Source organism: Anarrhichthys ocellatus, unplaced genomic scaffold (assembly GCF_004355925.1).
Source record: "Anarrhichthys ocellatus isolate YVR2014 unplaced genomic scaffold, GSC_Weel_1.0 scaffold50, whole genome shotgun sequence".
NCBI classification, from domain to species: Eukaryota; Metazoa; Chordata; class Actinopteri; order Perciformes; family Anarhichadidae; genus Anarrhichthys; species Anarrhichthys ocellatus.
Genome location: NW_022280080.1, coordinates 2,148,407 through 2,158,685, shown reverse-complemented (window position 1 = coordinate 2,158,685; position 10,279 = coordinate 2,148,407). Strand labels below are relative to the sequence as shown.

The 10,279-nt window shown below is 41.8% G+C and overlaps 1 protein-coding gene across 20 annotated transcripts in view; it reads left to right on the top strand.

Annotated features, from left to right (window-relative positions):
* clasp1a (cytoplasmic linker associated protein 1a) overlaps positions 1–10,279 on the top strand; it is a 76,360-nt gene that overhangs the window by 54,561 nt on the left and 11,520 nt on the right. For 14 of the 20 annotated variants that reach the window (XM_031869993.1, XM_031869995.1, XM_031869989.1 and 11 more), the window contains 11 exons: positions 749–852; positions 1,656–1,679; positions 2,803–3,047; positions 3,953–4,016; positions 4,181–4,183; positions 4,275–4,438; positions 4,576–4,654; positions 4,749–4,892; positions 6,562–6,657; positions 8,811–8,960; positions 9,162–9,268. In XM_031869993.1, the coding sequence (XP_031725853.1) occupies positions 749–852; positions 1,656–1,679; positions 2,803–3,047; positions 3,953–4,016; positions 4,181–4,183; positions 4,275–4,438; positions 4,576–4,654; positions 4,749–4,892; positions 6,562–6,657; positions 8,811–8,960; positions 9,162–9,268 (1,180 nt within the window). The remainder of the gene's footprint in view (positions 1–748; positions 853–1,655; positions 1,680–2,802; positions 3,048–3,952; positions 4,017–4,180; positions 4,184–4,274; positions 4,439–4,575; positions 4,655–4,748; positions 4,893–6,561; positions 6,658–8,810; positions 8,961–9,161; positions 9,269–10,279) is intronic. The other 6 variants (XM_031869998.1, XM_031869997.1, XM_031870000.1 and 3 more) reach the window with 1 other exon arrangement.

Sequence of the window (10,279 nt, the reverse complement as noted above, 5' to 3'; positions counted from 1 at the left end):
CCCCCCCCCCCCCCTCGCCAAAGTCCATATTTTATAGGCAATAATGCCGACCGAACCAGCATGCATCTGTGGTTGTTTTAAGTGATATGACAGCAGGTAGCATCCATTGTTCCTTTACGTTATGTTCCCTCCAGAGTCTTTTGTTGAGCATTTCATTCAGTATTTTAGTATGAGGAAAGGTAAGACTGGACAGGTTGTATTTGTTCAGCATGTAAAGGGAGCCGTTGGTTTCATCTGCTTGTCCCTTATTCACCACACCTTTTCATTTTAGCTGTGATTTCTGTGCAATTGTGATCCACAGCCTTTAGGGAGCTGACACAGCCGAGCTCCACCTGTTGATTTGCCACATGTCATCATTTGAATCGTTTTCAAATTCGTTTTCTTTTATTCTTTTACCATATTAGCTCATTACTGTGGTTTCCCGTCTTTGGTGTATTGTTGGTGCTTTACATCCTCCGTCTCCCAAACGGCATAGCTGCAATGTATGCCTGTTTTTTTCTTTTTGTGTTTTTACTTTCGGTGGTTGGAGATTTCACTCTGGTGATCTTTTCAGCTCATTAATTTACGGTATATGGCTTTATATGCAAATGTGTCCAAAGGAAACAGTAACTCTCTCTGTGTGGTTACAAAAGTAAGAAAAGTATCAGTTGCTTTTTTTCCATTCAGGTAAGTTACAGCGGCCACCTTCACTTTATGACAAGTCTCACTCACCTTCTTCCTTTACCTTCTTTTCCCATTTCCTGTTTAGATCGATACGGTTTAATTCACCAAGCAAGGATCTCGGCGTCAGTCAACGCCATGAGGGTCCTAAACACTGGCACAGAGGTGGAGGCAGCCGTTGCTGATGCTCTGGTAAGCTGCTGTGGAATGTTGTCTTCCGGAAAGAAATATTTGAATTAGTATGTTGTTCATGAGTAGGGGTTGTAAAACAAGCAGTAGGCCAAATGTTAATGCAAACATTTTATATGGAACTATAAAGGTGCACTCAGTATTGCAGATCTCCGCCAGGTGTTTCTGCAACGACCAATGCTGTATTGTGTGATTGAATTAATACACCACTGCTGTAAAGCGCTGCAACAGACATCATTCAAACTCAGAAACAAGCAGCAATGTAACGTGATACAAGCAATGGTCTCAAAGTCGTTCATTACACTTCATACAATCGTGCCAAAACACAAAGGTATAAATAAATGAATAAAAGTGATCCAAAGAGCAGAGGCAGAGGGGTACTCAGCAGTGAGTTTGGTTAGCTGTTAGCTGTTAGCAGTTAGCTAAACACACATAAAAAAACAATAAAAGGGAGCCACAGAGCAGCGGCTGAGAGGTAGTCAGCAGTGACAAATTTCCCCTTACCGGGATGAATATAGTATAATAATAATAATAATAATAATAATAAAACATTGCTTTGTATTTGGTATTATGAGTGGCTTAAAAACACTGCAGAAACGCTCTGAGACCACATTAGTGGAGGTGATTTTATTCACATTATCATATCATATTGCTTAAAGTAGCCTCTTTATTGAGAATATTTCAATCATTTAGAAATATCAGTTGAAATGTCTTGTGTTGTCCTCTCAGAAGGACTTGTTCTTTGTTTCCTCCTTAAACCTTTCCTCTCTCATGTTTCCCTCTTGGTTGTTTTTTTACCATTTCAGCTATTAGGAGACTCCAGGAATAAGGTAGTTGGTCATTTTACACACTGTCCGTACATCCATGCCACCACGCACTGATCAAGATCAGAGAACAATAACGCAGCCTGACTCATATTGGCTCATGACACTCCTCCACCCCAAACCCCCTTTTATTTATTTTGTGATTGAATTATTTCACCTTGACTGTTTTTGTCCAACGCATCCCAGTAGTGTGCGTCTACAGTATGGCACCCTGCACATTTATTTTACATTGTGATTACATATCTCATGGATCTACCAGACTGCATTGCATTTGTAGTCAAGATTCTTTGCTTAATTACGGCACTGCTTTACTGGCGTTTGATGTTTTTGATTTGACCCTTGTGCATCACGAGGGACATTTTTAGCTTTTTAATTTTTCAGTCATTTATGGCTTTATTAATGCACATGGCATATTTTTTGGCAAGAATGTGAGTTGTGTTTCTTATATTTTGGAAGTTCAAATAAAATTGAAAATGAATGTCTATTTGGCACTTATGATCAGGACTGAAGTTGTTAAAACAATTAAACAGTTAAAGTAGAAAAATAATCTCAATATATAGTATTTTTATAGCAGTTTTAGAAGGTGACATTTAGTACCAATTGGCAGTTGTTTGTTTTTATCCGAGACGGCACAAAAAATAAAAATGCATCAAATTCAATGTTGTTGCTAATCATTGGCATATACCAAAATCCCCCGAGCATTTAATATACAGAATAATGTGTCTGTCCCCCATACAGACAACAGTGGCATTATGTAAAAGTTAAAATTCTGAAAAGGAATAAATATTGATAGTTATCAGGGCTGATGTTTGTTAATAGATTTAACTTAAAAATAATATTAATATAAAATTTTTATCCTATAAGGACATCAGAGCAACTTTTTAAGTGAGGCACAAGGTTTAAAACAAAACAAAACAGTGTGTATGTCTCAAATTAACCCTTAAACTGAAACGTAACAGTCACACAACATGAAATGTAAAGAAAGCTGCATGACGCAACTGGTGACCTTGTATCCCAATATTTTTATTTCATGGCTGATTTTATTTGCCTCAGCACCTTTTCTGCAGAGCATGGTTAACCTTTAGGAGCCATACTGTGTGTTTCCTTCATGTTCTCCTCTCTACCACAGAGGAAGCCGTTGAGGCGGAGGTACGAGTCCCCGGGCATGTACTCTGACGACGACGCCAACAGCGACGCGTCCAGTGCCTGCTCAGAGCGCTCATATGGCTCGAGGAACGGAGGCATCCCCCATTACCTGCGGCAGACGGAGGACGTGGCGGAGGTCCTGAACCACTGCGCCAGCTCCAACTGGTCCGAGAGGAAGGAGGGCTTGCTGGGCCTGCAGAACCTCTTCAAGAGCCAAAGAATACTGAGGTGGGATTGGGCTCGTGTATTTTGGCTGAGGTGTCAAACAGTGCCAGAGTGAGAATGTGAGCTTTTGTACCATGTCCAGCTCCCTCAAGTGTGACCAAAGGCTCTGTGTGTCATCTGCTTAACAGTAAAGGGAAATGTTTATGTGTAAGAGCTACAATAATAGAGAGCCATGCAGGCAACAAAATCAGGATTTTCAGTTACTCTTTACAGGAGGTAAACACACGGTTGATTCTCAGTATGGCCAAAATAGAAAATTGGTGGCGATAGGTAAGAGTCTCTCGACTGTAAGGCGTCACTTCCTTCCATCACACATGACATGACAGAGGCATGAACATACTGTGTGCCCAGATGATTTGCTCCCTACGGGTCCATCCCAACACCCACACCTGCCTGCGTGAGGTATTTCTGCTAATTGCTACAGTGCCCAAGAACCTGTTAAGCTGAAGACACAAATACTGTACATGGCTCAGTCCAGCTCAGATGGTTTGTTGAAAAGTAGAGTCAAGCATGTAGTATTACGGCTACAATCAGATGATGCACATTCAGAGAGGAGGGATAGAATGAATGCAGACATTAAACTGATTTATCCAGAAGCAGGCAGGTCTACTGCACCTACAAGTGACAGAATATGATATTATTTAGAATGCTTTCTGTCTAGTAAAATATTTAAGGATTGAACATACTGTATGTGTGTTGACACTGACAGTGTAAGATATGTGGTTATTCTCATCAGTCCCGTCAAGAAGGAAGGGCTGACGTGAGGGTTTTATGATCATCCCAGCTTTGATGTACAGTCAATAGTAAATAGTAGCACCTGCCTAAGCTCTGTAGACTCAGCTGAATGTGAAGCATTTTGGCGAGCCGGCTCTACTTTACTCACCTCCTGGTGTCTTTGTTCCCTGCAGCCGAGTGGAGCTGAAGAGACTTTGTGAGATCTTCACGAGGATGTTTGCAGATCCACATAGCAAGGTAAAGAAGATGACTTGTACTAACTGAAGCACCACAACTAATTCTGACTTTAGTGTAAGGCATGGTATTCGAAATACAGCAATACTTGATGGAGCTGTGACTTACTTGAAACTAACGAAGTGTCTCATGTTGCATGGCCTGTCCTGCTGTGGATCTAACAACAGAGAGTAAGTGTGTATTTTTATCCGTATTGCTACAGGAATTAACATGAATCAAATCAAGCAGTGTTGTGTAATATATGTTGAAATCTGTCCTCAGGTGTTCAGCATGTTCCTGGAGACTCTTGTGGACTTCATCACAGTGCACAGAGAAGACCTGCAGGACTGGCTTTTTGTCCTGCTCACTCAGCTGCTGAAGAAGATGGGGGCAGATCTGCTGGGCTCAGTCCAGGCCAAAGTCCAGAAGGCTCTGGATGTCACAAGGTCTGACACGCTGTCCAGGTCACGGGGGGGTCAACCTTATCATTGAACAGTCGAGCTTGTTCATTAATGTTCCAACATAGGATACACAGTCTGATAGCGTGGACAAAGTTAACTCCTCACCCCCATCTGTTCCTCAGGGAGTCCTTCCCATTTGACCAGCAGTTCAACATTCTGATGAGGTTTATCGTGGATCAGACTCAGACACCTAATCTGAAGGTAAAGTCAAATTAGCCTGATTCCATTCACGGGCAAGACGTTTCTTTGATTGGTTGGTGTGATGCAGCTTTGTGACTGTTTGTCGTCTCTCTAGGTTAAGGTGGCCATCCTGAAGTACATTGAGTCTCTGGCTCGGCAGATGGACCCGACAGACTTTGTCAACTCCAGCGAGACGCGCCTGGCCGTGTCTCGCATCATCACCTGGACCACTGAACCCAAAAGTTCTGATGTCAGGAAGGTAGGCCATGATTGGTTTGTCCTGTTGTTCAGCACTGACGATGGAAATCGCTTTGCTCAGAAAAACAACCCTTTTCCTCCAGAATAATGCTTGGCTCTTTCTTTACTCCTTTTTCTTTAATTCATATATTGTTGTTATTTTAAGCATATGTTCATGTTTTTAACTTTATCCTTTTTATTCTTCATCATCACAGTTCTAAACCGAGGACATTTAAGGCCCACAATGAATGAAAAGAGGACACTTTAGACTCTTTTATAAGTTGTATTTTATGCCTTAACACCAAGTGTATGGATATAATCTACATACTAAACTACTGTAATTAAATTACAAGTGAGTGATGGAGCTTAATGCAAAACTAATTGCTTGGAGACTTGTTCAGTATGAAGTCACACGACGGAGTGTGAAATGAGACGCACGTTGTTAATTGATTTATTAGCAGAGCAGATCCATCACCCAGGAGGATACGTCTTTCCCTCGACAAATGATCAGAGGATACACTGGACAGCCAGTGGCTTCTTGTAGACCTCCGCATTTTTTAAAATTCCTCAGCCTTTAGTATTTGTTTAGCAACAGTTGTTCACTTTGATGATAGACAGCCTCCTGGTTGGATGGTCTTTGGCCCATTATCGCCCGCTTGTCTGATGTGCGCCATATCTCCTCCCTCCGTGTGCCCTTCTGTTTGTCTTTTCACTGCTGTTCTTCCAAATGACGTCCTCACCTAGTTTCGAATCAGGGCCTGAGCTCCAGGCACCGTGAATGTATGATGAAGGAGAGAGTAGTTGTGTTTTCATGACTCCACATACAGTACATCCATTATCTGAGAGGTTTGATCTACACTGTGTTGTTGGTACCGAAGCCATGAGAGGCAAGTGACTTTTTGTCTTCTGGTGATCCATTTTCTGTGATCTAAATTGTTTCCGCTCCTGTGTTTATTAGTTAAGAGCAGGTGCGGAAAACAGTTGTATAACTTTAGTTACTTTCGTTTTTTTCATCTCTGAAAAAAAGTTCCTTAAAATAGTTTTTCAAATATGAAAGAGGTGGTGGAAATAAGTTTTGCAAGGTGAACATTGTTTTTACAAAAAATATTTTTGCGATCATTTTGCATCTGGCAAACCGGGTTTTGGCAAGTGTTTTGTTGTTGTTGTCAGGCTCATGTTTGTTGCTGTAATACTCGTTTTGTCCACAAGAGGCTGAAGTGCACAACTACCCGTTGCATTCAGGCTTTCTTCTTGGTGAGTTTTAATCTCTCCATGCACTTTAGACACAAGGTACATTGTTACTTATTGTTAATGTGTGTTTGCAAGTTATGTAAATCAAAACTCACCTGACAGAAAATAGGAAGGATTTCAGTCCTATTTTTTAATTGAATAAATAAGTATTATAACAACAAATCCTATTTTTTCTTTTTCTGGCAAAACTTAAAACACTTGTTTCACAGATAACAAAACAATTTGAAAGAAGATTATTCTTCAAAACCTTTTTCCAACTGTTACTTATAAAAACAAGAAAGCAATTTGGATCAGTTTTCTTGTATTGCCTCTCATGGCTTCATTAGCTTTGTGCTAGGCTAGGTTGTCATGAAAGATTGGTTCAGAGTTGCATCCGTATGTGATGGTGGAGGACCTGTGTCATGCTGTAATGCCCGTTCTGCCTTGCCACTGTGCCCCAGACCCTTCATAACTGGGTGAGCGAGGAGCTAGCTGGCAGGTCCAGTACTGCGGCCTCACTGTCCGCTGAGGGCAACCAGGAAGAAAGGTGTAAGCAGGTAGAGCCCTCTCCAACAGCCAATCACAACACCACACGATAAGCACGCAATGCCCCGCCTGCCCGGTGCCTAACCAACACCTCTGAGACAGTGGAGACTCGAGTGTGGCATCTGTCACTCACCCCTACCATTTACGCTCCTGCTGTTTTTGCTGTAACAACCTAAACATCACTTTGTGCCTTGCAGATTGATCACTCACCAAGTAGATTAAGCTTGTTGTGCAACCACAAAAGACCTTGAGACCTTTATCGTTGGTATTTTTTTAAAGTGACAGGAAACGCTTGTTGCTTTGTCTGAATGGACATTTAAGCTAACTTTATTGCTCAACCTTCAGAGGAATCCTGTACTGTTACTACTGTGTGCCTAACACATTTTGTTTGTCTGACTCACCTTAACAAACTCTCATGCACCTGCATACCTGCATGTTGTTAACATTTCATTCTTGTACAAAAAAGGTTCCAAAGATGTATTTCAACTAGTTCAGCTCAGGCTCATTATAATGGTATATGATATCTGTATGTAGAGTAGAAGTAACAGTATTCAAAAGTTATGATTACACCAAATTATGTTGTGCTCATTTGCTTTTGTCCAAAGCAACATACAAGATATATTCAAACTTAAAAGAGCTATCATCAAAAATCTGAAGTGCAGCCCCACTACGGTGTATAAGGGCCATTGGAGGTAAAAAAAAAAAAAAAAAAAGAAGCCAGTGATGGGGGCTAATATTTCAAGGAAAAAACGAATCATTTCCAAGATTAGAGTCTTAAATTTACAAGTCAAAACGTATATTCTTTGAGATCAAAATGGCAAATTTACTTTAATCTTGGTGATTTTTCTCTGAATATTAACCCTCAACTCTGTAATTACTATTTACTACACACAGCCCTAATAAGCCGTCGAACATTCTCTCAAACAAACAACTGAGAATTGAGTTCATTACTGTAGTACAAGTGCTGAGGGTTTGGCCTTGGCATGAATACAGAGAACCACTTCAATTAATTTTGTGTTGCCCTCAGAGGGTTTTACAATCTGTACACATAGACATCCTCTGACCTTTGACCCTCACACCCTTTGACTCCCAAAAACCCTTTAACGGGGAGAAAAGAGGGAGAGACCTGAGAGAGAGCAACAGAGGAGGATCCTCTATTAGGATGGACAGAAGTGTGATAGATGCCATGTGTACAGAATGAACAACGTAACAGAGTTACAACACATTTAATGCATATGACATAAATGATTCATATGATGAGAGTAGTGAGCAGAACAATGATGGAAAGCAGCAGCAGTGGATACAGTAGAATAGTAATGACAATAAAACCAGTAATGGTATCGTAATAGAAATAGAAATGTGACTACTAATAATAAAATGTTAAGATCCGATTGTTAGTCAATCCATCTCTTAACACATTATTTTTGGAGTCACACCATCACGCTGAGATGTGAGATTTTGTCTCATAATCATCACAACTTGTTTTTTCTGACATGTGGTGACTGATGTAAGAAATACAAAACAAGCCTAAACAGCTAAGGGTGAGGAAGTTATTGTAGCCATGGTGACAACAATGTTTAAAAGAGTTAAAAAATTTGGGCATTTCTGTCTTCAAACAGAACGTCTTCTGATGAACCGGACCACCTTTTGTAGCGTTAAAGTCCCCCAGCAACAAATGCAAACAAGTGTTTTCTACAGCCCCCTTCACGTTTGATCTGTACTCACTTGCATGTTGCAACATTGATATAGTAACATTATCTCTGAATCGTTGCATTCCTCGTTAGCTCTCCACTGAATGCAGCTTTAAACTCTCACCTTTTCACCGTTTCTTTCCACAGGCTAATGCATATGTGAGTCTGCACTGAGAAGATGAAAAGTTGCTTTCCATGGTTTCATAATTGTTTGGTACCTTTATTAACGTTAGCCTTTGCCTCAGATTGGTCTTTACAGCTGCGAAGCATCTGAAAAATTGTCAAATATTACAAAATGTATAATTCAGTCACAACTTCTACTAACTGTCCTTTTATAAAATAATTTAAAAATGTTGCTCCGGCTCCATTAAACCAAACAAATGGTCAAGCTACTTGTGGAACCAAAGAAACCATCTGAGCCACCGAAGCTGTTGTGTCCTCCATCCTAACCCGTTGCGTTCCACTGCCTCCAGGCGGCCCAGGTGGTACTGATTTCTTTGTTTGAGCTCAACACCCCGGAGTTCACCATGCTGCTGGGAGCTCTCCCCAAGACCTTCCAGGACGGCGCCACCAAACTGCTGCACAACCACCTGAAGAACTCCAGCAACACCAGCAGCGGTGTGGTAAGTCAAACGAAACGCTGGAGTATTTGATGGCATTCCACACAGAAGCCCCGCTCAGAGGATGTGGTACAAGTACTGATGTACTTGTGTACCAATGACCAAACTGTAGTAAACACCATGCTAGGTGCACGTAGATCAGTGGAACCATTAGACAGCAGGTTTGCCACATTCAGATTTCATCATGGTTTCCTTGTCTTCCAGGGTTCTCCTAGCAACACCATTGGCCGGACACCGACACGCCACACCCCCAGCAGAACCAGCCCCCTCACCTCTCCGACAAACTGTTCCCACGGAGGACTGTCTCCAAGGTAGCCCATCACCCATCTGTTATTAACTATTATCTACAACACACCTCCCGTCCTAATCATAGACTCTATTTAAAGATGGACGGCGCCTTTCCACTTCCTCCCACTGTACAAAAGTCAACCCACAACATCCTGAATTCTGGCACTGCCGTCTTGCGGTGTTGACTTCATTTGGAGTCTGCGCAGTGGTGATGGGGGGGATGGAGGTCCCGCCCATACACCGCCCGGTCAATCGCGAGCCCAGCCCGGCCACAGCTTGCTAGTGTGAGCCACTACCTCAGTTCTGCTGTACTGAACTGACGTTAGCCGTTTGGCTAGAAACAACAACAACTAACCATGAAATCTTTATCAATACATTTATGATAAAATTGACTCATGATTCATGTTCCAGAAACGTCATCTGCGTGTGAACATGATCACACACCGTACTAAGCTTACCAAGTCAGTGGAAATGTTGCTAAGCTAGCTAGCGACACGCTCAGGGACAATATGAAACATAGACTGTATATACAGATCTTTATATTATGTCTACGTTTGATGCAGACAATCCCGGTGATGGAAAGTTAAAGCTACATCTCCTCTCCACGTTCCTACTCTACTTACACTTCCCAAGCCTCCGGCTCTGCGTCAACTACTTCACTCACCAAGTGGACCAGCTATCAATCATGATGTCACACCCCCTTTTTATAGCATCAAATAACAACCAAAAGTGATTTTCCTCCTATGGGAAAATGTATTTGACAACTTTTTAGTTTGTCCCATCCGCTAACAGGGAGAGGGATTTATTAGCTAAAGTGCGGCCTGCCACAAGGGGGGTGATGGAGATGTCTTGGCTTCCCTTTTGGGGGAGCTGTCACATCGTCCATCTTTATTTTCAGTCGATGGTCCTAATGCATGGCTTTGCATGGCTAAACATGCGGATGCTGCTGTCCTGATCTGTCATCTGTGGTTGAACTAACAGGTGGGTTGGTAGGAGCATGATACTGTGTGAGTTTCTCAGAGAGGTTAGAACTT